The following is a 27,863-nucleotide window of genomic DNA, read 5'->3' as shown; positions in this document are numbered from 1 at the left end:
GGTAAAGTTTCAGCAAATAAAGAATACATGGTTCAGTAGTCTTAAAATTCTTAATATTAATTATTAATTTTAAAAATTACTGGATAAAATTTGGTAGTTAATACAGTTTATATACTTAAGTGATACTCGACTAGTTTCAAACCACGACGGGCCCTTAATTATGAGCGGCATGCGCGACGTAATTACTTAGTCATAAGCACATAGTAGTATATTTAATGTATTGTTATAAATAAAGTAATTTAAAAAACTAAAAAACCCGACTGCGTTTCTTTATAATATTAAAATGAAAAAACCCTAAAACAAGAAAGTAATCGTAAGATTTAAGCAGTCGGGACCCATTCTAAATATGAAGACTTTGTGATACGGCTTGCTTTCTAGAATGGGTCCCGACTGCTTAATTTTACGATTACTTTCTTGTTTTAGGGTTTTTTCATTTTAATATTATAAAGAAACGCAGTCGGGTTTTTTAGTTTTTTAAATTACTTTATTTATTTATTTATTTTTAGTTTTATTATTTTTTCATTTTGATAGTGTCAATCTGACAAAATACGAATCAAACGACCCCTATAAAGCGGAAATCCATCGATGTTCAGGCTAGAGAGTGAGCAATATTCGAATTTGGCGCCAAAAATCCGCCATTTTGTTTTTTTATTATTTTTATATATCCAGTGTCACTTTCACAGTAAATACAATCTAACGACACCTCTCAAGTCAAAATCCGTCAAGCCGTTTAGGCTAGAGAGTGAGAAATATTCGAATTTGGCGCCAAAAATTATTTTGTTTTTTTTTATTTTGATGTATCCAGTGTCACTCTCACAGTAAATACGAATCTAACGACACCTCTCAAGTCAAAATATCAAGCCCTTTAGGCTGCAGAGCGTGCCAATGTTATACATAGATACATACATACATACATACATCATTATACATACACTCGAAAAACATAACCCTCCTTCTGGCGCAGTCGGGTAAAAATATGTGTCCTCACATTGGATGTGATGCTATTTATTTAGACAACCCCTAATACCGAATGAAATAAAGCATAACTGCTGTCTAAATATAAACAAACAGATTACAATCAAATGTATGAAGAACTATCTACGGACCTCCTCAACTAATGAATAACAAATAAATATTTCTCTCCAATTATATTTAATATTACGTGACGTAACGCACAGATGCACCTCTGCTTACCCCTTCGGGGATAAAAAGCGTGACGTTGTATTTCTCTCCAAATAAATAAAACACAGATTAAAAAAAGTCTGAAACAAACATACAAAATAACATTGCACAATAGTAAATAATAAATGATTATTATCACATTATCACATCTCATAATCCATGTAATTTGCGAATAATAATCTTGTAAGCCTTCTGTATAGTTTCTCTGATTGCGTCGCCTTACCTAATAACTGTAGACAGCGTGCGCGGTGACGTATAGATCTTTAGTGTCAAACATGCGTGCGCGCAGTGTACTCGCGTTTTGTGCTTTCATCGTCAGCGTACGATCCACGTTACGAACGGGTAAGTTTATTTATTATTTAATAAATATTTTTAATAATTAATATTGTGTTTTAAATGCTTATTTATGTAGTGTAGTTTGTTGTTAGTTTTTTGGTTATGTACTATTTTGGGGGAATTGTTTGCCAAGGTTAAATTATTTACCGTTTGTTCTCGGGTTGAATGATTGTTGTTTAACGCATAGATAAAGTTTTCTTTAGTATTGCATTGACTCATTTATTTCATAATTGACTATAGGTACTAGTTACCTATCTCAGTACGTACAATTAGGTAACAAGCTGTGAATAATTCGGTAATAAGATTCCTATAAGTAGTTATTTTAAGGATCGAATGATAAATAACTACTTCATTATTGTTTATTAAGGACTTATAATAATATAAAACAGGATCTTCAAAATTAATGAATTAACTTTTTATAAAAACGCAGGGATAACATGTCTTAAAATAAAACAAGGTTTAATGTAGTCGGTTAAAGTGAACCTATTGTTTTTTATACGGCAAAAAATATTTGTGGGGCTTTGCGTCCATCTGTTGCGCAGGCGTGAATGGAACAACTAGTTTTTTTATGCAGATAATAATATCCAATCATATGGTTATTATTTAAAGTAAAAAACACTCATTCGACAATCTAGAGTGAATCGAATAAGTTTAAAGTGTGTGTATGTGTGGTGTGTCTACTGATCTCAAGTCGTTTCAGATATAAGGTTCGGATTCCAGGTTGTGTAAAGTATAATTCCCGTGTTTGATTTCGTAAGTACGTAGATTCGTTTTCGAATTACTTAATAAGACAGGGTCTGAAATAGTGTGTAATATGCCAGTAGGAAACTCGCTAAGTAATGAACATAGAATATCACTATATCACACTAGGTAATCAATATGAAAGTTTGTTTGTTTATGTTTATCCGTCAATCACGTGAAACTACTGATCACGATTTTGATGAAATTTGGTATACAGGCACGGTATGAGTGACTTAGGTGATAGGACTTTATCACACGCTAAATGCTAAAAATGGTCCAAAATTCTGGTGTAAATAGTGCCCACTACTTTGCTTACCCTATCTATCCAACACGTGTGATGTTTCGTAAGCTAAAAGATACAATATACCCAATAGAAATAGACTTAATACAAGCGTTACTTCATCTGAACGAAAAATAAACGATTGTTTGTACATACCTTTAAATGAAAATAAACTTTAGAGTCCTTGGTTTAAGAAACTGTTTCAGTTTACAGTTTCAGTACGAATGTTTTCCTTACCCAAATTAGATTCATTTACCTGTAGAAGATGTGTGAAGTGTATGTGAAGACCTATCAATGTAAATATTTAAGTACGTGGCCAAACACCGACCCATTTTATATAAAAAAGGTCATGTGTACCAACCTACTGACCCATACCTCACGCCTGTCTCCCAATGGGGGTACGCCAATACCCCACTATGAAACGCCATTTGCTACGATTCTTATATTACGTACCTCTTTCGCTACATCAACTGTCATTTCATACATGCTTAAGGCTACCTACTTTTAATTTGGCCCTTCTTCAATATATCGGCCATCTGATCGATATTATCTATCTAGGGCGCCCTCTATCGACGGTTCCATTCATTACCTCTCTGTATACTTCTTCCTCTAAATCTAAATCTGCTTTCATCCATTCTGTCTACATGTCTAAACCATTTGAGTAGGTACCTACTTACCGACTCATTTACAAATATTTACATAGCCATGGCATGGCAATGTTGCCTTGGTAACTAAACCAGGGCCCTACAAAGAATAGGGCGTATAAGGTGAAAGCACGTAAGAACAAAAACCAGGGCCATAGAAATAAACAGTATCATCTTCGATAACCTCGATGTCCTAAGCCAAGTAGCCTTGCAAAATCTTCAAATGACTCCTAGGTTTTTTGGACAAAAAATATTAAAGAGTGTGGGATTTTCACCTCATTAAAACCTCCCCAGTGGCCACCTTTAACACCGGTAGGGAGTATCGGGCCCTCTAATTAGACCAACCCTGGAGCTCTCACGAGACTCTACACGGGTATAATCATACAGTGTATATCTCTGCGCAGATTCAGTGGAAACACCTACCTATTTACACGGCAGGACAAGCATCACATCTACGTAATTTAAAATGAATGTGCAATAAACGCGCGCGTCTTTAGTTTGCATACTCTCGTCTGGGAATTTCGTTTGAAAATAACCCATTTTTAATTATAAGATACTCAGGTGTTTTTATTACCTAGTTATTACTATTATAACGCCATAATTTCATCAAAAGATAGGTGACGTATACGTATTGTTTGGTAAGTAAGTACCTACGGCCTCACAGAAAACCGACGTGAAACAACGCTTGCGTTGTGTTTCGTTGTGTGAGTGAGGTTACCGGAGGCCCAATTCCCCCTTCCCAATCTTTCCCATCCCCGATTCCCGAACAACAACCCTTAAATTCCTAACTCCCAAAAAGCCGGCAACGCACTTGTAACGCCTCTGTGCTTCAAGTGTCCATGGGCGGAGACGATTGCTTACCATCAGGTAATACGTCTGCTCGATTATCGGCTTGTTTCATAAAAAAAAATTCTACCTGTGTGAAATAAAAAGACTTGAAGATAATGACATTTTTAGAGAGTGCCATTTTTCTCCCCTCCTAAAAGAAACTCCACTACACCAGTTAAGTTCTTCTTTCCATGCAAAAAAGGCACGCAGTAGGTATGCCAAAACCTCCCGGAGCTGCGGACTACCTAACGGGTTACCGGGGTTCCGGCTCGAAACAGGAGTAGGAACGGAGTGGTTTTTTAAGTCAGTAAGAGTCTCACTTTTGCTACACCCAAGGCAGGACAAGACATTGGATAATTTTACCCTCTTAAAAAATGGATTGGAAATCGCAATTTCTAGGGTTAAAGTTACAAATATATTCTGTTATCAAAATTTTCCTAAATACAAATAAATAAATAGGTATTGTTCACCAAATAGATTAGATCACGCAACAGCGTAGCGGATTATGCAGTCAGTTCAGGTTCTCATCTTATGCACTTAGCAGATACCTAACTGTGCACTATGGCCAGTGGACGGTCAAATAAATAATTATTTCAATCACGTACTTACATTGCCATTGGCATAGATAATGATTACTATCTCTGTTATTGTTAATATGAAATTGTGTATTTAAAATATCAACTTGTGTTATAATTAAAATTTTTTCTATACCTAGCTAATGAGTAACCTAAAGATTACGCAGTTTTAAAAGCTATCGTATATGTACCTATGAACTGTAATTTATAAATAGGTAACAAACTTACAACGATAAGAGATTTTGTTATTATGTTATGTTAGTCATTTCAATTCTTTCGATTAAGTAATAAAATCTTTTCATTGTGTTCAATTTAAAAATGCAAAATTCCTTTCTCCATATTTTAGCAATAGAGTGTTTGCAGATACACAATGAAATAAAAAAAAACACCTGTAGATTGACTGGGACCTGTGACAAAACCATAACTAGGATTTGGAGGAATTATAATTTTAGAAGTCTCAACCCTTTAGGTAGACTTTATTTGGACAACCCAAGACCTAAATGTCTCTAAAGATTTCCACTAAGGCTGGGGCCTACACTTTTTGTACATAGATACTAATGTAAAGAAAGAAAGAAAGAAAAACAGTTTACTTGCACCATTAAAAAAAAAACACTAAACATAAATGTACTTGTATTGATTTCGTTTGTTACCAATAAGCTGAGTTCTAGCTGAGCTGATCTTTTAACATCGTTTGTCCACAGATCGTCAGTTCTGGTTGGACCTTGCACACAATGAGTTAGAAGAAGCCCTCAAAGTGAAATGGAACCTCAACCCTGCGAAGAACGTGATCCTGTTCATCGGAGACGGCATGGGGCCCAATACTGTGACAGCAGCCAGGATATACAAGGGCGGGGAGAGCCACAGGCTCGTGTTTGAGAAGTTCCCTCACATGGGATTTTTGAAGGTAAATTCAGATACCACGATAAGCATAAACGAAGAAATTAATATCGGAGAAAATTTGTATCACATACTTCATATAAGCTAATTCTATACATTACTTAGGTCTAGTCTGATCTACAAAAATATACAGCCTATCCAAAATATAACCCCTTGCGTACGGCGCATCGCATTCCGTGCGCGCCTCAAAGACCTATCAGACCACCACAGATGGGGCCCAGTAGGGCTGATGCCGACCCGAAGCTGCGGACTACCTAGCGGGTTACCGGGGCTCCGGCTCGAAAAGCAGGAGTAGGAAAATGGTTTTTAGTCAGTAGCAGTCTGACACTCCCTCTCGCCACCCAAGACAGTCCAGAGATAAATCTAAAATATAACAAAGATTCGCTGATTTAAACACCCATACCAACTTCAATCACCAAGCCAAACTAATAAACATCAACGTCACAATCCTTCAAACACCTATCTTTGCTTTTCCAGACATACTCAGCAAACAAGATGGTGCCTGACTCAGCTTGCACAGCGACCGCCATGTTCAGCGGAGTGAAGGTCAACCAGGATACAGTAGGAGTGGACGCTACTGTTCAGCACAGGGACTGCGAAGCAAGTCTCCAGACCGAAACCAGACTGCAGTCTCTCGCAGCTTTAGCCTTAGACGCTAATAAGAGTGCAGGTGACTATTTTAATGAAGTTGAATAAATTGGGGAGGGAATCCACAAGTTCAATAATTTGGTACAAGGTCTGTCAACTATGGAGGTAGCATTCCACGTTCCAATTAAACGAGGCATCATAAACTTTATAGACACGATTACCTCATAACTGTATAACTATAATTGGTAATGCTACTTTTACATGCATTTACTTTAAAGACAGATAACATTGGTGTAGAAATTAATGCTTGATTGGTTTAGCACTAAGTTCTAGGATTGGATAACTTGTAAATGGTTTGGTTACTGCATTACGAAGACTCTTATATTATTGTATATTAATACGCCAAGATATTATGGTTTAATAATTATATTAGGAACTTCCATTATAAGAAAACAAAATCAAAGGAATCCTAGCCCTGTCGAAGATACTGGGCATGTTCTATTTAATGAAATAGTTATCCATCCACAAGTACGACACATCGTCGTCAATTACATGACGTCTTCTCCCAGGTTTCGTGACGACAATGCGCGTGACGCACGCCACCCCCAGCCCCCTGTACGCGCACAGCGCAAGCCGCAGCTGGGAGTGCGAGGCCAGCCTGCCAAACCACTCCCCCTGCAAAGACATTGCCAGGCAGCTAGTCGAGGACTGGCCTGGACGAGACCTGCAAGTGAGTGTATTTGCTTATTCCTAATGCAAATAAGAATCATTAGGAAGCCTGTATGCAGCACTGCATCAGTGTCGTGTATGGTGATGAAACACAATATAATACAATGTGATGAGGTGATGACATACAAACAAACGCATTTTTGCAGTAGTCCAGGAAAATTAATAAACTCAAAAACAAAAATTGCTGTACAGCACAGTAAGTAAATAAAATTGAGTTACGGCACAACATGACACGCCAGTCTCTGCGTGAAATATTTACTTAATATGTTTTGTATATTTCAGGAAGGACAGTCTGGATGTATTAAATATACATACAGATCAGTACCCTCAAACTTCTCGGGGTATAAACGTGGCAGTCGGGTCATGACGGCATTTGATGTCTTTTTTATCTCTCTTTACTTATATATTCCTATGAAAATTATCCAGGTCATTATGGGAGGAGGCAGGCAGCAGTTGGTATCGAATGCGACAGGCACCGACGAGGACCCTATAAGCACGAGCCCCTGGACCTGCTACCGGCAAGATGGGCGGAACCTCATCGAGCAGTACAAGACTGACAAGGAGACACGAGGTCTTAAACACAGCGTGGTCATGAACAATCAGGAGCTAAGAGAGTTGAACGTGAATGAGACCGACTACTTACTTGGTAAGTTGACACATTTTCCCTCTATGTGATAAGTGTTTCACAAACATTCAAGAATTTCTTTTCTTCTCCTCTAATAATATCTTCTGATTTGTTTCGTTGCGGGATCCAAGACAGTCATTCATTTCCCTGGGACGCGCCGGACTTCAGTGTTCCGGTGTTTTCATGTTTGTATCTACTGTAGATCCTGGCTTACAGGAGTTGCAGCGGTATGGGAGGTTGAGGCGGGCTTGTCCCATTAAAAAAAAAACATTCAAGAAAAGAGTATAATTATTCCTTTTTAAAAGGCCAGCAACGCAACTGTGACTCATCTGGTGTTGCGTGTGACCATAGGCGGCGCTGATCGCTTTCCATTTAGGTGACCCTCTCTGCTCTTTCCCCTCCTATTCTACTTATATTCTATCTTTAATTTTTCATCATTTACCTATAAACTGCTCCGGTAAAACGGGCATTTTAATTATTTAGTGTTATAAACAATTCAGAAGATTATTTTTCTATTGGTTAAAGAAAATGTCCTCTTATTTCCAGGAATATTCTCGAACGAGCATTTGAGTTACGAGCACGAAAGAAACAAGGGACCAGAGGGAATGCCCTCACTGGCTGAGATGGTGAGAGCTGCCATCAAAGTCCTGCAGAAGAATGAGAACGGATACTTCCTTATGGTCAGTATATTAAGGGAAAATATAAGTTTACAAATCAAGAATTTTGAACTACCTAACGTGTCTTGAGTAACTGATTCTTAAAGATACTAGAAAACTGACGTACAACAACGGCTTATGGCTAAGTGAGGCTACCGTAAACGGATCAAGAATTGTAGGTACCATTTGCAACACGGTTATTATAGATACTGACAACTTCATTTCACCATAAAGAAACAAATGGACTCGTGCTAAAATTATTATTCTTGACAATTGCAGGTAGAAGGTGGCAACATAGACATGGCCCATCACCGGGGCTGGGCCAAGGTAGCTGTGAGCGAGACACTAGCCATGGAGAAAGCTGTGCAGGTGGCAGCCGACATGACTGATGAGGAAGACACCCTACTCATTGTCACCAGCGACCACACCCACACACTGAACATAAACGGCTACCCAAATCGAGGGAGCAGCATCTTTGGTTAGTATCTCTGTCGATGAAATAATCTACAAAGTCCTACTTACTTGAAATGAACGATAAGAATAAGAAAAATAATGTTTTATTTGCTCAAACATCAAAACGATCGAAAGAAAACAAAACAATCTGCTTAGATTGCCTTTTTGGCCTAATTTTCTCAAGTGTGATTTCTAACTACGTTCTACAAGGTTCTGGTTTTTTCCTTATGGAATAGGAGACAAACGAGCAAACGAGTCACTTGATGGTAAGCGATCAGCGCCGCCCATGGACACCCGCAACAACACAGTAGTCAAAGGTGCGTTGCCGGCCTTTTTAAAAAGGAGCATGCTCTTTTCTTGAAGGTTTGAAGGTCGCATCGGGTCGGAAAGGGTCTACCTTTATTATTAGATTTTTTTGGTCATAATTTTATTTTGCAAACAACGCATGGCGGGAACTTCATTTCGCAGAAATTCATTTGGTATACCATCATTTGTAATACATTAAAAACGCATAATTTTGAAAGACAGAATCGTTTTTAGGCATAATTGATACCCATAATAATTGAAAGTTAGAACCATCATATTGCAGAATGTTGACTGTCAGAATCGTCTTTTGCCATACATTTCATAGCCATAATAATTAAAAAAGGTAATTTAAAAAACCCGACTGCGTTTCTTTATAATATGAACATGAAAAACCTAAAACAAGAAAGTCATCGTAAAATTTAAGCAATCGGGACCCATTCGGGACATTTTTGTTTTAAGGTTTTTTCATTTTCTTATTATAAATAATGAAACGCATTCGGGTTTTTTAGTTTTTTAAATAACCTTTTTTTATTTTATTTTCTTTAAGTTTTATTATTTTTATATTTTGATATAAAAATATTATTTTAATGTCACTCTCACAGTAAATACGAATCAAACGACCCATCAAATATCAAGCTGAAATCCATCGAGTCGTTCAGGCCAGAGAGTGAGCAATATTCGAATTTGGCGCTTTGTTTTTTTGTTATTTTAATATATCCAGTGTCACTCTCACAGTAAATACGAATCTAACGACACCTCTCAAGCCAAAATCCATCAAGCCGTTTAGGCTGCAGAGCGTGCAAACAATTATACATGCTCATATTAAATCAACATACATACTCTTGAAAAACATAACCCTCCTTCTGGCGCAGTCGAGTAAAACATAGAACCACCATATATCAGAAAGTTCACAGTTAGAATCGTCTTTTGGCATACTTTTCATACCCACAATAATTGGAAGACTCATCTATCACGCAAGCATGCAAGCAAGCAGGGTTTCATGCAGGCATCCGGCGCTGCATGCCGCAAGCAGGCAGCAAGCAAGCAGCATTCAGCAAGCATGCAGCAAGCAGGCAGCAAGCAAGCAGCATGCAAGCAAGCAGGGTTTCTGTCACGGCTCCGGCGCTGCAGGGCTCCGGCGGTCCCACGCGATTTTAAATTGCACGCTAGGGCGATTCGGTTCTGTCACTTCACTAACTTTTGTAGTACAACATATTGACTTTTTAAGACAATATTTTAAGGTTAAGAATATGATTACACTTTATAAAAAAGGACAATAATTATGCTTAATAAAATTATTCCAAATGATAATCTACCATCTTCTTAATAAGCCAAGTGAAATTATGCCAAATAATCGTCGCTCTAAATAAACGTTATGCGAAATGAAATTATGCAAATACATTTGCATAATTTCATTTCGCATAACGTTTGCTTTGCCAAAAGTAATTATGCCAAATAAAATTCTACCATCTTAAAAGTATGCCTTTGTAAATTCGAACATGTAAATGTAAACATTCGGCAAAACAATAATTATTATATCAAACTAGCAATCCCAGCGAACTCCATTTCGCCACCAAGGATTTACCTGTAATCCTGCTTTTCTCTTGAATTTTCCTTATTTTTCTTGCTATTCACCTCACGGAGCCCGAGACCTTTCCAACGAATGCAAAACCGTGGAAATCGGTTCGTGCGTTCTGGAGTTATAGCGTCAAAGGAAAACTCGACTTATTTCGTATTATAGATGAGTTTTATGCCATATGTATATTCGTTTAAAGAAGATTCTGCCAAGTGTGCTATGCCAAACAAATTTCGGAGCATTAAAATTCTGCCAGATAGAGGGAACCCGTTCGGAAATACCACCGACGACAGCTCATTCCACAGTTTTGCTGTGCGAGGCAGAAAGTTGCGCGAGAAGCGCACAGTTGTGGCCTGCCAACCATCTATATGATGGGGATGGAAATGCTGTCGTGTAGGTCGATGGCGAAAAGAAGCGGCAGGTATAAGACCAAACAATTCATCATCCTACGGTACTGGACTACCAGGACCAAAGATGCTGCAGCGTCCAGCTGTGCCTACGACGCTACTGTATGTGGACCGACTACATCACTCCACGAAAGTTGAGGACATCGCGGAGTATGTGAAGGTGAAGACCAACTGGACCTTGAGGGTCGTAAGGTTGGAACCGGTCAAAATACCAACTTCAAGTCTAAAATCTAAATACAATTAAAATCTAAAGTATGAGTGCATGTAGCAGCAATGCGGGATACAATAAGTCTAGTTAACTTACCTTCGAGTCCCATGTTGTCTGCGGTAGTTGTTGGTGGATTGCCGTCCTGTATTATATTTTTCTTATATTTTCTTATATCTTCCACGCTCGCTCTTCCGCGCACTGTTATCTAGACATGTACATAGTCTAGATAATTTATTTTTTCCATGGGGTAATGCCGACATAGCGACTACTTTTACAGGTAGGAGTCAAATGAGTGTCGTGCTGCGGGGTGACCCTACGATCACACACCTACCCACAATATTATGTTTTTCTTTTATTATGTTCTTTTTAATTGTTATCATTTATTTTTATTTTATTAAATCGTTATTGGTATTCAATTATTTATTTATAAATGTATTTTTAAAACATATGTATGTAGCTCAGACGATAACAATCTAATTATTAAGCGGTGGAACTTTATTTTATGCAGATCCTTTTTATGTTTATTTATTCTGTTATTTTTTTTAATTTTACTATATTACTTTTGTGTTTTGTTTTTGTGCGTTGTCTCCGTCCGTGGGTCAAAAGGTGCCAACTGAAAATCCTGGGTACTTTCGGTGCCCAGCTCATACTGAGGTGGCAACCCTTTTGGCTTGGGCACGTTGCCACCTTGTCTTTTTTTTTTACCTGTTGTGTGTGTGTATGTTTTTTTTTTTTATATATATATATAATTTATATAATTTAAATAGTGCATTTTTTGTGTTTTTAAATGTATTAATTAATTTTACCATTTTTCTTTTTTTCTATTTGTGTTTTGTTTTGGTGCATCGTGCCCGGTGCCGAATAATGACGTTTTCTTTCTTTCTTCTTTTCTTTCTAAGTCGTTTGTGGTGCGAGTTCCAAATCAACATCTCGAGAAGTTCCTCAAGGCAGAATATTGGCCGAAGGGTGTCATATACCGACGTTTTCGAGGCAGGCTACGTGACACCGAGCAGCGTAATACGACGCCACGCATCGTCACATCGTGTGACCTTAATAATTAATATCATGATTATGTATTTATAGTATTTTATAATATGTTTTAGTATAGTATTACAGTATTTTAAAATGGGCTTTCGTTTCCTGATGTAAATCAATAAATAAAAAAAGAAATAGGCAAAGTAAAGAACTCAAAGTGTTGCTGTGAATTAACCTCATATAGCACGAAAGATGCACAATGTATATTTACACGCTCTCGGCCTTAAATTCCAGGCATAGCCCAACCCTCGAGCTACGATGGAGTAAACTACACAACGTTATCCTACGCCACGGGAGGTCCAGGGTCGTTCCAGTTCTATGTGCATAAGGACCCGACGCTCCCGACTGGCAGCATGGTGACGAGACGAGACCCCAGCACGGAGGACACGGAGCAGTACAACTACACACAGATCGCTGGCATTCAGCTCGTGGAGAATTACCACGGAGGTGGCGATGTGGCTATCTATGCTAGAGGTAAGTGGTGTTATGTTTCGAGAACTTTATTGCCTACTAGCTACTTCCGCGCGGTTTCACCCGCTCTGCGCTCTTCCTATTAATCGTAGCGTGATGTTTTATAGCCTATAACCTTCCTCGATAAATGGAAACACAAAAAGAATTATAAATTAGTTCCTGAGATTAGCGCGTTCAAACAAACAAACAATCAAACAAACTCTTCAGCTTTATAATATTAGTATAGATAGAAAAATAAATAAAAAACAAAGATTTAAAACCTTGTCATGAATAAATTAACCTTTAACGAAAAAAGAAATAGCAACGCATAATGTATTTTATGTATTTCTAACCCTCGTTACTTTGGTGCATAATAATAAATCCAACCCACACAAACACACAACATTAAAAATGTACTCCCACTGATTTATTGTCTGCTTTATGAATAAAGTGGGAATTTGTATCTGCATCCTCAAGTATCCGTCGGCTACCTACTTACTTTAATGCCACACGTTACTTAAGCACCATACGACATATAACTTTTTAAATACGGACTGCACGGTTAGTGTGGTGGCTAGCAACTGGCTGCCGCGCAACGTGTAGCGGGTTCGATTCCCGCACGGAGCAACTCTTTGTGTGATCCACAAATTGTTTCGGGTCTGGGTGTCATATGCATGTGAAATTGTATGTTTGTAAACGCACCCACGACACAGGAGAAATTCCTAGTGTGAGGCAACGAATTTTTTAAAATAATGAAATAATAAAAAAAAAAAACCGTTTTTTCCAGGCCCCTATTCCCATTTATTCCACAACGTCCACGAGCAGCACTACGTGTTCCACGCGATATCTCACGCAGCCAAGTTCGGAAACGAGTCCAGAAGCTCAGCTGTTCAAGTCAGTGCCTTCCATCTGGCCATCATCGCAGCCATCAGTTTCTTCATGCTGTGACGACGCAAAGCGAAATAGATTCTAAGTCTTAGTAGATAATGTCTACTTTAGAAATTGTTTGTTTCTTTTTTAGGATAACCCTCTTTCATGTAATGATTTCATTGGCAAAGAATTCGCTTTTTGGTAGTTTAAATGCAGCTAATTACTTTCTTGCTCTACAAAGAACGTAAAGGGGGGTTGTCAATGTAAGGTCATTTTATACTTTTTTATTTATTCTATTTAATGTCAATAATACGTTGTTCCTTTTGCATTCTACTTGTGCATTTTTAAACCATTTTTTAACGTAAAATATCTTCTGTGATAGTCAAACACTTACTAACAACTGCAGCCAAAGATTCATGTGAATACAAAGACAATAATCACTATTAACTACTTTATTGCATCATGTCATAATAAATAAGAGAATTGTAACAGTTGTATAAAAGACTTGTACATTAATGTATCACAAAATAAACGCGTCGTTACAGTACTTCAGTAAAACTGAATGTGAAGTTAAAACAAGTAAAAAAAATGTTGTTTATACCTGACTTTTATTTTCCACCCAATGACAACTTAAGTACCTATTACAATTTTGGTCCAATAAATAGACACTGTGTATATACGTAGCTACATAATTTCACATCACTTACTCAAAACATTGAAAGTATATTAATTAAGCACCTACAATTATGCGAACAGACTTTAAAAATCTGTTTTTATATGAACCTTAAATACACCGATTTACGACCACTGAAGTCAACCTAAAGATAGAGACACAGACATACAGTTTTGAACCTTAACTAGTTGAAGACAGGGTTTACTATAAAACGATTGATTTTTGTAACAATGGACATTGAAATAACAGAAAGGGATTTTTCAGTGGCCATGACAATTGAGACACAGTCCCGACTGGTACAACTTAGGCTTAAACTAGACCTTGACTGGTTTAAACCAGATTTTTTGGACCTCTACTGCGTGTTTGTTTTGTATTTAGTTTAGCCCGACGAGTATTTTTTGTACGCAAACCCAAGAAGAATAGCTATTCCCAGCGCCAACACCACATACTTCAGCCGCGAATTGCTGGAAAAAGAACATATTTATAAAGTCACTTTGCTTTACTTTAAACTTAGTAGGATGAAAAAACTAAGATGAATCAAATGTGGAATTTTTCACAAGCTTGCATTCAACGGAAAATGGTTTCTATCACAAAGACAGCAGTGCAGTATTTTGCACAATCATTTTATAATATACAGTATGGGAAAATCTCTTATGACTTAATTTAAACCACATATTTGTTATCATCTTGGCTGACAACATACGAAAAATTTGCGAAATAAGCCCAGTAGTCAAGCCAAAAAGTGCATTATTCTGTATGAACTAATTGGAACGCTCTTTACAAATACGGCATTATAACAGCCGGGCCGCATGTCTGTAACAGTCCTAGACTACCTACAACATTACAACTCTTCGGTGGCTAAGAAACATGAAGCTGATCCCACAGAAATTAATACTTGATAAATACCATTATTTATATTCTTTAATTTTTTGTTTTTGTTGAAGCATTTAGTTGAATTATGCTTCTGTAAACGAGTACTACTTGTAGTTTCATTTAAATCATATGAGTGATCTCCATACTGTATAATATTATATTGTAATGAAAAACTTTTGTCCTGTCATGAACGCAATTAAAATGAAAATCGATTGATATCTCTGTAAATACACATCTAAAATGTCAAATCAATGAAAAAATATTTGTCATTTACACATAAGTAGGTACATAAACTACCAACTTAATAAGTAATTAGAGTAAACAATGCTACAAACTATTATGTACTAGAGTAGATAGAAATCTACAATTTAATTATCAACATTCTTCGACCAAAAATTACTTTTTTAGAAATCTTTAAACCAGATTGGCAACACTTGGTACCAAATATCGTAAATTATTTTAAATACTATTTCTATAAGAAATAATTACGAGTACTCTCATTACATCTATACTTAAAACTATAATTTATAATTTTAATACCCATCATCTTGGGAGCCTCGAGGAGGCGGGGGCGGAGGCCTACAAGGCTTTCCACGCCTTAAAACAACAACAAAATCAACATTATACATCTTCAAGCTCGTATTCTTACAGGATCTGTAGAACTCCACACAATATTCAAACAGAATATTATATCATTAAAATAAATGGCAGGTAATTAAATCTTGGTAGAGATTCATATAAAATTCTTACCATGTTTAGTTACCTTTTAACAACGCGATCAAAACCGTGGCAAAACCAAGATGGCCGCTGACAGCTGGCAGCCATTTTATTTATAGAGATTTTAGTTTTTTTTTACCATTTTGAGATTTTTTTTAAAGACTTTGATTATTTTTAAAATGCACTTATCGCTTAGAGTTCTGTTCCTAAGTAAGGATTACGAGCGTGAAGTTACAATACACATACTCTTACGACTACATAAGTACTTGTCTAAGACCAAACTAAACTATTAGTACACTATGCTTAAAAAAGTAAATATAAAGGAAAAATAAAACCTTGGCGCACAAGGCGGACCTCGCCGTCGTCTTCATGAAAAAAAGAAGCATAAATAATGTATACCAAAATCCTAATTATAAAAACAAAAATCAACAGCCGACCAATACTCAAAACTTTACAATTTCGCAGCTTATCTTAATTTTTTCACAGATAAATGAAACTTTATTGCCAATACAAAAAATATATAAAAATAAATAAAGTTGAACCTTTCTCTCGGCACCACTATATGCTGTATTCTCTTCTCTGGCATTGGTCTAAGAGGTTCTTTATAACATTTCAGTGACGACTTTCGGCTGTTACAAAATTAATAAGTTAATAAACGTTTCTCGTCAAAATTTTCTAATAAAGCAATTTTTATAAGCATTTCTAACTAGCAATAACTTCCAATCTTCTACAGAAAATAATTAAATCACAACAGAACTAATCAATAGTGCAGAACTCCAAGCGATTTTATGTAAACACTTTGTATTACATTCATATCTGCGATCGCCATTTGGCGCTAGTGTGCAAAATGATCTTATCGGTCCCAAGACTGAAGCAGACTAGATTGGTCTAGGGACATTAAACAATACCAGTACTTCTTGCGACTCCGAAACATTTCAAACTTGATTTCCAAATACGCGATCAAAAAAGCTGCAAGCTTCCTAATAATTCCAAAACTTTACCTATAGAATAGTGTATAAAACAAGCAACCCTAACCTGAGTGAGGTGGGAGTGCCGCCATCGAAGGATCGCCACGATTTTGAATCGCTTGTGCCAGGCTTATCACTAGTTGGATTATAATTTAAAAATGTACATACTCTAAAAAATTTAGTCTAGTCAACAAGTGCTTTTTCATTTAACTTCCTTCAGCAGCATTGGAAATCTATGACTGAGGTATCATTGTATATTTATAATAATATTTAAAATTATTATCCAGAATATATGTATAAGTACCTCAATCATAACTATTCAACACTGCTAAAAAAAAAAGAGTCGCACAAAGAAGCACTAGTTGACAAGACTAAATCTGCCATTTCGAAAAAAAATATAACCAAATTGACAACATCTTCAACTGCCTAAATTAAGTAAAGAAACCTTATATTCAACCAGAATAATGCCCGAATACTCAAACGCTACTCAATTTTAAGACGCTCTCAAATGTATTTCTGTCACTATCAATTCTTTATAAAATGACAGAGATAGCACGATATTTAAGTACAACTTAAAATTGAGTAGCGTTTGAGTATTCGGGCGTAAGTCTTCTAAACTAAGCCGGTCTTGACTGTTTCTTTTAAAAATAGTCTGATACATTTATTTTTTGCAGAATGGCAGATCATCTCCTGTCTTAATATACATACTACATGCTAAACCTTTTCTTTTTCAACCCAGTGACTGAATTTAGACCAAACTCAACCAAGACTTCAGAAACTTCAGAAATACTTTTTAATAAAATCTATAATTTTTTCGAGTAATCAAATTACAATACACACAACTAAGTATAGTACAGCCCCGTGTTCACTATGACATAAAAATCTAAAAATAATATTGCCATCAGTTGAAAAGTGAAGTTGATATCTTGGTCCGACTGACGCAATTTCATCATTCGCCTTGAAATTCTGTTACATAATTGTAATTCGATATTGGTAAATATCTCACAGTAAATCGGGGCCGTACCTACAGTTTTTTGATAAGACTTGCCAGTACAAATGGTCCACCTTTCTTCAAATACAGTGATTATCAACCTTGGGCATGACGCTGCAGTTTAGTGCGAATAAATGTTACACAAATATCTACAGTTTTTATTTCTTTCTCAACTAAAGCATTTTCAAAAAGACTCGATTTTGCAAACCAAACAATTGTAACATAAAAATTCTCCTATTGATATTCACTGTACCTAAATATTGTAGTTCGGACACAATTTTAGTTTATTAGTGATGTATGTGCACCCCAGATTTAGTAAACTATCCGACGCACTCAGAGTCATATAATGATTACTTAACCCAGACCTTAGCGATTGTTTTTGAAAAAAAAAACGTAACTAAGGAAAGGTTTAAGTAATCATTAAATGACTTAAACTTTTTCAAGTATTACAAGTGAACGTAATTAAAAATATACCTGCTAGCGTTACACTCGGTGCAATCTCGGTGATATTGTGAACTGTAGAGATTGTAAAAACTTTCATTTAGTAATAGAGTAACTACTGGATTCCATATACAACCATTAACAGCCGTACTCAGAGACATTTAATGATTACTTAAACTATTCCTTAGTAACGATTTTGTTCCCAAAACAATCGCTAAGGACTAGGTTAAGTAACCGTCAAATGACTCTAAGTAAGGTGGTAAATATGTCACCATCATAAATTAGTTTGGATAAGTAACAATGACATACTAAGTATCGTAGGTTTTCGGTATAGCGAGCAGCTCTTTATAAGTGCTCTCTGAAGGTCATGTGTCGCGTTGTGACCTTCGCTTAAGACCATTGTTTAGAAGCATGTCCTAGCATTAAAGCAAAGGGTCGCTTGGTCACAAATATCTCCTCTATCTTTCAAACAGAATACAAAGAAATAATGACCATAATCCGCTAAGAGAAATGTAAATGTTCAATGCAAAACATCAACAATATGAACTTTGTACCACTAAGATAATTAGTTCGCATAGAAACTTACACCAGAAATGAAATAAATTGCAATCTAATCACTTTTATACCTACTATGGAAATATACACATGTTTGTTTACACAAAAATACTTGATTATTATCTAACTAGATCAGCTAATGTCTATATATAGAATTGAATCTGTACTTTTGATATAACGATAATGATAACATGGCTTCTAGACTAGGTAAACAAATGTTATGTCCACAATATAGCACCTAACAACATTAATTTACATATGAAAATAGACCTTAAGATATAAAGTACAAGATCTTAAATTAAATACTGCATATTTACAATGATGCTATTTGAATAACATAAGAACAAGTTCACATTAAAATAATACATATCCAATGATGTTTCATATTTGAATATAAACCTTAATGTTGAAGTGATAAGATCTAAACTTATAATAAGTTAGTGTGACGATACAAAGCATTTTACCTTGATCTCCAGATTTTGGCTCTCATTTTACAACTGCAAACAATTTACAATATTTTATAGCCATTTAATCTGTGGAGTTTCTTTTGCTTATTTTTAAGAAAACAGTTTTTACTTTTTACAATTTTTTTGTGTGCTTGGTTTTTCTTTTTGCGTATCTATGGAGGACCAAAGGTTTTTCCAGTTGATTCTAAGCATAGAGGTTTTATGTAATTTTAGTTTATAATTTAGATGTACTTACCAGCCTTCGCCTGGTGCTAGGGTTCCAATTTTGTATTTTTTTAACATTGCTCTGAAAACAAAATAAATATTATCTTTTAGCTATTTTAATTCAGTCAAATATTAATCAAGTCAATAAAAGTCAAGTCACAAAATTAAATTCTAAGTCAAATAAATGTTTGCACTTTCGCTTTATTTTTGTTACAGAAAACTCTTATAACATTTTAAAAACTTAGGTGGGAAATTGCAAAACAAGACTTAGTATATAGGTACTAAAACTTACTTTGCATCTTCACTGTGGCCTACATCTTCGAATGCTATTGTGGCGTCCTGTCCTGCTGCGTCCAGGATCGGATCCTCTCCACCAGGATGCTGTAAAACAAATATTTTAACAAATGTATCATATTATAATCCCTACATACATAAAGAAGCTTCCACAAAATATAATTCTAATAGTATTTATACTCAAACATACTCAGTCTTTAGTTAATACTTATGACACAAACATGACAAGACAAATTCTATAGATTCAACCTTGAATCATTATTTGACTCCAATATTGCATGTAATAGCATCTAATTACATCTCCCGCTTTGAGCAAGGCCAGAATGAGTGTGAGACTCTTACTGACTAAAAACCACCCCATTGCTACTCCTGCTTTTCGAGCCGGAGCCCCGGTAAACTCGCTAGGTACTCCACAGCTCCAGATCAAATAATAATAAAATATATAGATAATAATTAACTTAAATGTATCTACTTTTTTACATCATATCCTATGATGTCACATTTCATTAAATTAGTTTAGAGTCAATCTAATAACCACATATTTATCACTTCAGTGCTAACTCCTACTAGTATCCTGAAATTTTCAATTTTAGTTTCTATGGTGATAGGGATAGATAACATAATCAATTACTGCTGTTGTCATTTGATTTTGTTGAGATAGGCAGGCGTGGTGTGATGCAATCACATGCAAAACTTGCATTTTTATGAATTGCACTTAGAAATTTCATCTAAAATATGACATAACTTAAATTAAACTTTTGTCATTGATAAAGAAAAAAGGCCATGGAGTGCATGGGCCATGCAAAGGCCATGAGACATTAATGTGAAAGGTATACATAAAACTTGCATTATGTACTATTAAAAACTTGCATTATGCCCTAGTTATATGCCCAATTAATTTATAAATGAAGAACTTTATAAAAACCCAATAAGAAACAACAGGACATGTCTTATTGACACCTAATCTACAATTTACCTAAATTAGTAGACAAGGGAAGCATATTAATGTTTAAGTTAGTGTGTACATTAATTTATTCATGAATTAAACTTCACGCGAACTTCGCAATAAGGTCGCTTTTACTTCTACGAAACTGTATAGAAGTAACAGGTGGTGTTTGCTTAAAATGCATACATTAATGAGATCATTGCGAAAGTAGATTTCCATTGACAAATTAAACCGTGTAGATAAAGAATAAGAAACTAATTTGTACAATACAAAATGATTTTGTTCGCTCACCTCGTCAACAAATGAAGTCACATCGTATACTTCATTACGGATCACCATCCAAACACTTTTTCTAGTATTGTGCCGTTTAACTTCCTCTGCTGTGAGAATTTTACTCATTTTGAAATTCTGTGATTTATTTAATTTTTGATTTGTATTTTGCGATTTATGACCAAATTGGACCGAATAAATGTCAAACTGTCAAGGTTGTTAACCTCGCAGTTGCAAGGAAAAAATTATGTCACTGTCAAAGACAGATGATTAGTTTTGTTCACCCGTCGACCAATCGAATTTCAAGGATTTTGCGTTTCATTTCACTAAAAGAAACATTATAAAATATTATTTTTAAATATCCTTATCAAAGTATTACAAAAACTTACTACTGCTTAATAAACTAACCGACAGTAAATTTAGTTTGTATTAATTTATTGATATACTGAATAATAATAAAAAGATAAAGTAAATGTTTACATTTTTGCGTTGCTTGAAATAACTTGCTAACGTGAAACGTCTTATGTCATTTTTTGTAAACAATCAACAGCATAACCTCAAACCTTCACTGAATTCACGTTTTTTTTCTTTATAGCAGTGTAATATGACAACAAGGGATCAAAAACTTGCTAATGGCTGAAGATAAGGATTTTAACGATATCTTGGATGACATTGTTCTCGGTGAGGAGAGAGAACATAAGGAAAGTTATGAACAAGGCTTCAAAGCTGGGAGCGAAGCAGGAAATCCTGAAGGCTACCACTTGGGATACCATAGAGGAGCTGAACTTGGACGGGAACTAGGTAAGATACATTTTAGCCTGTATGGCAGTAACTTCTCATTAAAACTCTTTGGTTAACACAGCTGCTCAAACTTAATATAATTTTCAGGTTACTACCTAGGTATTATCACACACTATATAAATCTTAATGAAGAATCGGAGAAGAAATATTCCGAAAAACTTCTAACACAACTGACCAAAGTAAAAGACCTCATTGATGCATTCCCGAGGACTAATTCGGAAGACCATGATATACTGGGTATGGCTGAGAGCATAAGGGGACAGTATAAAAAGGCCTGTGCTCTATTAAAGATATCTTCAACAAATCCCTATGATGCAGGAGTCTCATTTTGAGGATTCTAGTAAGTATAATGTTTTTTTTTTTATTTCCTTGCCCCACAACATTTTCTCCTGTGTCGGGTGCATTTACAAACATACAAATTCATAGACACATGACACCCAGACCATAATTTGTGGATCACATAAAATGTTGCTCTATGTGGGAATCAATCCTATATACCTCACCAACTGAGCAATCTATTAAATCCTAATTACTTCATGTGATATTTGACCTCCAAAAATTTTACATACTTAATTATTTATTGCACTAATTATTAAAATGAATATTTTTTCAGAATCATCCATGAATACAAGAATTTTGAAAATCCGCAACCATATAGACTGTATAACAAAATATTTGACTCCGCTCCTGCCTATAGCCAACTGTCACATGGTGGAGTTTCTTACTCAGAACCACTGGGACAAACTTCTACCTGTACCATTGAGAGACACCCTGAATGGTCTACAGCTAAACGAGGCATTGGAACAGTTCTGGACTGCAGCTGCAAGTAAAGAAATAAAAGGTTTGATGAATTTAAAAATAATTAATTAGTTAATTAATTACATGTATAAAATGTTTGTCTAGGGCATTGCTGACAATGTAGTCAGTAGCGCATTTAATTATTATGTTATCAGCTTACTCACGTAATGACTGACTGTACTACAGTAGCAGCGCGACAATCGCCGCGTCGTGTGTCGCGGAATGCTACTCATGAATATGAGCCTCTAGCGTGGCTTGAAACTAGTCGAGTTCGTCAAAACATAATGTGAGTAAGCCGATAACATAATAATTAATTTAGTATGTCTCACGTAAGTTACAATAAAATTATAGTAGCGCATTTATTATGTTATGTTTATACTGCTGTTTATACAGGTAATTGATAAGCATAAAATAGGCATATTACTAAGTAAAGCCAAAGCATGCACCTAGCCAATTGTCTCTAGGAAAGAAAAGATTATGCAGAAACTATAGAAACATAGTTAACTAGTTACTACATTTATTTTATTTTTGATATTTCCAGATAACTCGATTCTATCTAACTGGATCCACACAGCTCGTTCCCACTGTGTGTCAGTCAACAATGACTACTGCTTGTCCGCTGAACAGCTGCGGGAACGCATCAGGGCATGGGGCGGAGAGATACAACCGGAGATCAGGGTCAAGGAGTTTATGACCAGCAAGAAGAGCTATGAGGTATGGGGTATAAGTTTTAAAATGTCTTCTACTTTATAAATGTTTTTATATGATTTTTGAGCACAAGCGTTTGGCTTTTCTAGTCTTCTAACGCCATTTTATATGCACTTAATATGTGTGTAATTATTTACGTGAATAAGAGTATACAGGTTGATTTTTACCACTATCCTCTAATCATCTTTTGATATTTTATTTTTTATTTTTAAAATAAAAATTATCAGTTATGAAAATGTATAATATACATTTTCATAATTTTCTTGGCTTCATTTCACTCCAATTATCGAAATCAAACCTAACTAACCTTTACCCAGGTACAAACCATGTCCCCGCTAGTAGCGTCTCTCCACGCGGCATCAGGTGCACACTGCTGCGTAGAGGCGGGCGGTGGGCGCGGCCAGTTGCCCGTGGCGCTGTGCCTGGCGTACTCGGTGCCCAGTCTGACGCTCGACTGCGATGCTCAGGCTGTCGCCGCTGCGCCACACAGGATTAGGATTATACAGGTTTGTTATATATTTGCATTGCACGTTTTGTCAGTAACGTACTAGTAATGTATTTAATGTTCGGATTAAAATACTTACTTAAGACATATACATTACATAATAACCCTCCTTCTGGCGCAGTCAGGTAAAAACAGGCTCTTACTCTATGAAGCGGCAAGTTATGGGACTCCCACTTTTCCTCTGTGGTGTTATAACTCATAGGTCTCATGTAATAGGGTGTGAGTCTATCGCTCTAAACATCACGTTTTGTTCTTAACTAGAAAAATACAAAATCCTAATAATACTTCACATAACCCATCTTTGAATTGCACGCAAGATTCCTTACATGATGCTCAAACTCACTACCTCTAATCAAATAAGACAATTTAATTAATTAAACCGTCCTTTTCTTCGCAGAAACAATGGCATGCAATAGCGAAACGTATAAAGAACGGGATAGAAGAGCGCATAGACGAGGGTATAAATAAGAACCTGCACAGATTCGCCGCCGCCTACATCACGGAGCACACCGACATTGCAAGCATCGTTAGAGACAAGTTCCCTGAGTTTGTAGACCGAGATGTCAAACTGCTTCTCACAGGTTTGGCTAATCTCTATACATAATTATATAAAAATCAATAGCTGTTCGTTAGTCTTGTTAAAACTCGAGAACCGCTAGAGCATTTGGCAAATTCTGGTCTTAAATTATTTGTGGAAAGTCCAGGGAAGGTTTAAAACGTGAGAAAAAAATTGTTTGAGGCGGAACGAAGTTTGCCGGATCAGCTAGTAAATAATAATTTTAGTAGTCATCTAAAATTAATTCATCGTGAGGTCTACGCGTCTCCCGAGTGTGATAAAAACCACTATAGGTACATTTGATAGAATGCAGTCCTGATAAACCTATAAAAAAATCCATACTAGTATTTTGTCCTGCGTTGTGGGTGCAAACATACAAATTCACATATACATAACACCCACATCTGGAACAGCAATTTGTGGATCATAAAAAAGGTATGCCATGCGAAATCAGAACTCGCGACACGTTATAGGTTAGTTTAGTTACCTAGCCATTGCGCCCAAACTGTGCATGTAGATCTTGAATTGAAACCCCAAACTCCAATTCCAGGTCTCCACACATGTGGTAACCTAGGCCCGGATTCCCTGCGCATCTTTGTGCAGCAGTCCAGCACTGCTGCAGTCTTCAACGTGCCATGTTGCTACCACCTGCTCACTGAGGCAGTCGACGGCCAGCTGTTCGATGTCTTCCAGAGAGACTATGGAGGGGAGGACACTAGGCAAGGGTTCCCCATGTCGGAGTATATGAGAGGTCAGTACAGTCTATTGTCCAAACAATTTTTTCTCCAATCAATTTTGAACTTTATGGCTTTGGTAACTAATTCGAAAGTAGGAAAACTGTTTTTAAACTGACATGGTCACTAACACTATCATTAGAACTTAAGACGGGAAACTCATAAACATAAATAAACATGGTAAATAAATAGTAAAACAGTAGTTCGACAATCAAAACCGTGAAACGTTCTATAGATACGTACTCGCACCGATTGCACTAATCTTATATGTAAACAAAGTATTTTTTTTTTTATATTTTCAGTTATCTAAACTTTCCTATTTCTTTTTATTCGCCATAAAACACTTTCCAGTCAGGTCGTTGTCAACTTATTGTGGACACTGTAGTGAATAAAGCATTTACGAACCGTATTGTGACACGCTTAAAGTTAAAAATAAAATGCAGCTTTGTTTCGCATGTACACAGTTTGCTCCTTATCCCATAAAAAATGTATATATCTATGTCGTTTTAATACATTGTTACAGGGTATAACCTGGGCAGGAACGCGCGGATGTTAGCCGCTCAGTCGATAGACAGGGTTGTCAACGAGCGACAGTTGCCGTCCACCAGCTTACTATACAGAGCCTTATTACAGGTAATACCGCTGAGAAATTGACACTTTAGTTGTAACTAAACCTTTAAAAGGTAAATGCGGTTTAAACTAGTGTCGTCTTGCAACAGTAACCCTTAGTACGAGTTTGCTTTACGTTTAAAGTAGGTAATCGAAACGAGAGCGCGTTCGGGGCTCTAATTGGCCGGTTCGAATAAACCAACCAATCAGAGCGCCGAACGCGCTCTCGTTTCGATTAAAGCAAACTCGTACTAAAAGGGTACAAATAGTTTATTTTACTGGCCCCTACTAGATTGATATTTGCTTTTTGCAAGAGCAAGGAGGTTGTAAAGATTAAGAAATCTATACAACCTCCGGAAAATATCAACATATTTCTATAAAGCTACTGACGGCTGTAGGATACAAGATACAACTACCCAGATTATCGAAAATATTAGTAGGATAGACGAGATCGTGCTTGATATTAGTTATGTGCTTTTTTAGAAATATAGAGAAACTTCGAAATGTTACCGGCAGCTTTGTCAAATGTTGATGAAACTATATCTATGTCATAAAATCCTAAGTTTATGTATTAATTATTTTGTTACAGGATATAATCCAAAAGAAACTACCAAACCACAAGATATCAGAAGGTAAACTTAAAAGAATAACACCAAAATGTCAAACATTCCAACAGTACTTCAAAATGGCGGACGAGATTTTAAAATTGGAACTCTATGACAGTTTGCCTGATAGCTTTTTCACAGATATACAAAACAAAATGGATTGCCAGTGGAAAAAACTCGTGTTGTTTTATTTAGTTAGGTTATGTTTAGCTCAAGTAGTTGAGAGTTTAATTTTATTAGATAGATTGTTGTTTTTATTTGAAAATGGGTTTGATAATGTTTATTTGGTGAAGTTGTTTGATCCTGTCTTGTCCCCAAGATGTCATAGTATTGTTGCTGTAAGATAGAATCGTGTCTATTGATTATGTTGTTAACACGGGAATAGTAATAATGATAAGATTTTAAGTAAGTATATTTATAATGTAATAAATTAATATTAAATAAGTTTTATATACAATTTGTTTTTTTTTACCTCGACATTAAGCTACTTAATGCCACCTTTGATAACATTTCGATTCGACATTTTACAGACGTAGACAAAATTGTTGTATTTTTTGCTTATGTAACATTTTCATAGTTACGGAGTAGGCTGTAATAAAATTGTTCCTAGTAAAAATATGAATAGGAGAAAATAAGAAGTGTTTAATATACTACATATATTATGTGCACGTCTGCCTTACCCCTTCTTCCATTATACCTTTCTCATTTCCTTGTAACTAACATTAAGCTCCGTTGATAACTAACTAAAAATATTTGGTAAAAATTCCGCGAATGACTCCACAGTAATTTGTTTAGTTTGAATTTGCGCTCGTTAGCGTACAATTGACCCCAATTTTTACTTCTTTTCCCAGTAACTAACATTTATTTATTTAACTTTAATGTCATTATGGAACCTTGACTCATGAGTCGTAACTATTATTTTTATAACATCATTTCTTTCGCCGTTCGTTCCCAGAAAATGTAGGCACAAGTGCACATTAAATAACAATCACTATACCTATGAAAAAAGCAAGAGGTGGCAAAGGTATTGTAAGTACCTACTCTGCCCGGAGCTGTGGACAACCTTAGCGGGTTACCGGAGCTCCAGGCAGTAGCGTAGCGCGGCTTGGTATGCCCTCTATAAAAAATATTTTTGGAGGCCCCCATTTTTCTTCCTTCTTTGGGTTGCTTTACCAGAAAATAAAGGAAAAGATTATTTGGACTTTTGTATTTTCTTTTTTTATGAAACACGCCGGTAATCGAGCAGACGTATTACCTGATGGTAAGCAATCGCCGCCGCCCATGGACACTTGAAACACCAGAGGCGTTACAAGTGCGTTGCCAGCTTTTTGGGAGTTAGGAATTTAAGGGTTCGGGAATCGGGGAGGGGGGAATTGGGCCTCCGGTAACCTCACTCACACAACGAAACACAACGAAAGCGTTGTTTCACGTCGGTTTTCTGTGAGGCCGTGGTATCACTCCGGAATGAAATAAAAAAAATTCTAAAGTTTTTATTTTCTTCTAACGCTCGTTGGGGGCCCGTATAGCCCGGAGGGCCCGTATAACTGATAAGGCAGCTACGATCCTAGCTACGCTCCTGGCTCCGACTCAAAGCAGGATTAGGAACAGGATGGTTTTTAGTAAGACTCTGACACTTGCCTCACCCAGGGTGGGAGAAACAAGTGAATGATATAAAAAAATAATAGGTACCTACTCTGCAGACGTCACGCACCACATTATTAATTAATCCCCGTGCTTGCTCGCGTCGTACTAGCAATTTTAG

At 36.2% G+C, this 27,863-nt stretch overlaps 3 protein-coding genes across 7 annotated transcripts; 2 read left to right on the top strand and 1 right to left on the bottom strand.

The window, feature by feature from the left end:
- Window positions 1-1,358: 1,358 nt before the first annotated feature.
- LOC118267498 (alkaline phosphatase) lies at window positions 1,359-13,984 on the top strand. 2 transcript variants are annotated; one of them, XM_035581527.2, is made up of 10 exons: window positions 1,359-1,524; window positions 5,288-5,490; window positions 5,961-6,153; window positions 6,641-6,801; window positions 7,227-7,446; window positions 7,972-8,105; window positions 8,361-8,559; window positions 8,771-8,851; window positions 12,301-12,540; window positions 13,304-13,984. In XM_035581527.2, exons 1-10 carry the CDS (start codon window positions 1,458-1,460, stop codon window positions 13,462-13,464), a joined length of 1,659 nt encoding a protein of 552 aa, XP_035437420.2. In that variant the 5' UTR covers window positions 1,359-1,457; the 3' UTR covers window positions 13,465-13,984. The 2 variants fall into 2 exon arrangements, with proteins under 2 accessions (XP_035437420.2, XP_035437421.2); XM_035581528.2 differs by lacking the exon at window positions 8,771-8,851.
- Window positions 13,824-21,054, bottom strand: LOC118267500 (cytochrome b5). 4 transcript variants are annotated; one of them, XM_035581529.2, is made up of 9 exons: window positions 20,807-21,054; window positions 19,568-19,656; window positions 19,307-19,357; window positions 19,069-19,101; window positions 18,083-18,124; window positions 16,685-16,753; window positions 16,192-16,278; window positions 15,985-16,014; window positions 13,824-14,523 (listed from the first exon to the last, which is right to left on the bottom strand). In XM_035581529.2, exons 1-9 carry the CDS (start codon window positions 20,912-20,914, stop codon window positions 14,439-14,441), a joined length of 594 nt encoding a protein of 197 aa, XP_035437422.2. In that variant the 5' UTR covers window positions 20,915-21,054; the 3' UTR covers window positions 13,824-14,438. The 4 variants fall into 4 exon arrangements, with proteins under 4 accessions (XP_035437422.2, XP_035437423.2, XP_035437424.2 ...); XM_035581530.2 differs by lacking the exon at window positions 19,069-19,101 and having other exon boundaries at window positions 20,807-21,053; XM_035581531.2 differs by lacking the exons at window positions 15,985-16,014; window positions 16,192-16,278; window positions 16,685-16,753 and adding an exon at window positions 15,473-15,529 and having other exon boundaries at window positions 20,807-21,051.
- A 705-nt stretch (window positions 21,055-21,759) lies between these two features.
- Window positions 21,760-26,553, top strand: LOC118267781 (probable methyltransferase-like protein 25). Its single transcript, XM_035581966.2, has 8 exons — window positions 21,760-21,926; window positions 22,200-22,427; window positions 22,926-23,098; window positions 23,410-23,598; window positions 23,995-24,178; window positions 24,704-24,904; window positions 25,411-25,520; window positions 26,086-26,553. Exons 1-8 carry the CDS (start codon window positions 21,896-21,898, stop codon window positions 26,446-26,448), a joined length of 1,479 nt encoding a protein of 492 aa, XP_035437859.2. The 5' UTR covers window positions 21,760-21,895; the 3' UTR covers window positions 26,449-26,553.
- The last annotated feature ends 1,310 nt before the right edge of the window (window positions 26,554-27,863 follow it).

This window comes from Spodoptera frugiperda, chromosome 6 (genome assembly GCF_023101765.2).
Source record: "Spodoptera frugiperda isolate SF20-4 chromosome 6, AGI-APGP_CSIRO_Sfru_2.0, whole genome shotgun sequence".
Classification (NCBI taxonomy): Eukaryota; Metazoa; Arthropoda; class Insecta; order Lepidoptera; family Noctuidae; genus Spodoptera; species Spodoptera frugiperda.
This window is presented reverse-complemented; position numbering and strand designations above follow the sequence as displayed.

Excerpts from the sequence above, each read along its gene's own strand:
- LOC118267498 (XM_035581527.2), top strand. The coding sequence starts at position 1,458 with ATGCGTGCGCGCAGTGTACTCGCGTTTTGTGCTTTCATCGTCAGCGTA. Across the intron at positions 7,447-7,971 it reads TGAGACCGACTACTTACTTG|GAATATTCTCGAACGAGCAT; the intron begins GTAAGTTGACAC and ends TCTTATTTCCAG. Across the intron at positions 8,852-12,300 it reads CAACAACACAGTAGTCAAAG|GCATAGCCCAACCCTCGAGC; the intron begins GTGCGTTGCCGG and ends CTTAAATTCCAG.
- LOC118267500 (XM_035581529.2), bottom strand. The coding sequence starts at position 20,914 with ATGAGTAAAATTCTCACAGCAGAGGAAGTTAAACGGCACAATACTAGA. Across the intron at positions 19,657-20,806 it reads TGACTTCATTTGTTGACGAG|CATCCTGGTGGAGAGGATCC; the intron begins GTGAGCGAACAA and ends TTTGTTTTACAG. Across the intron at positions 14,524-15,984 it reads GGTCCGCCTTGTGCGCCAAG|CAATTCGCGGCTGAAGTATG; the intron begins GTTTTATTTTTC and ends TTCTTTTTCCAG.
- LOC118267781 (XM_035581966.2), top strand. The coding sequence starts at position 21,896 with ATGATGCAGGAGTCTCATTTTGAGGATTCTA. Across the intron at positions 23,099-23,409 it reads CCAGCAAGAAGAGCTATGAG|GTACAAACCATGTCCCCGCT; the intron begins GTATGGGGTATA and ends ACCTTTACCCAG. Across the intron at positions 23,599-23,994 it reads ACAGGATTAGGATTATACAG|AAACAATGGCATGCAATAGC; the intron begins GTTTGTTATATA and ends TTTTCTTCGCAG.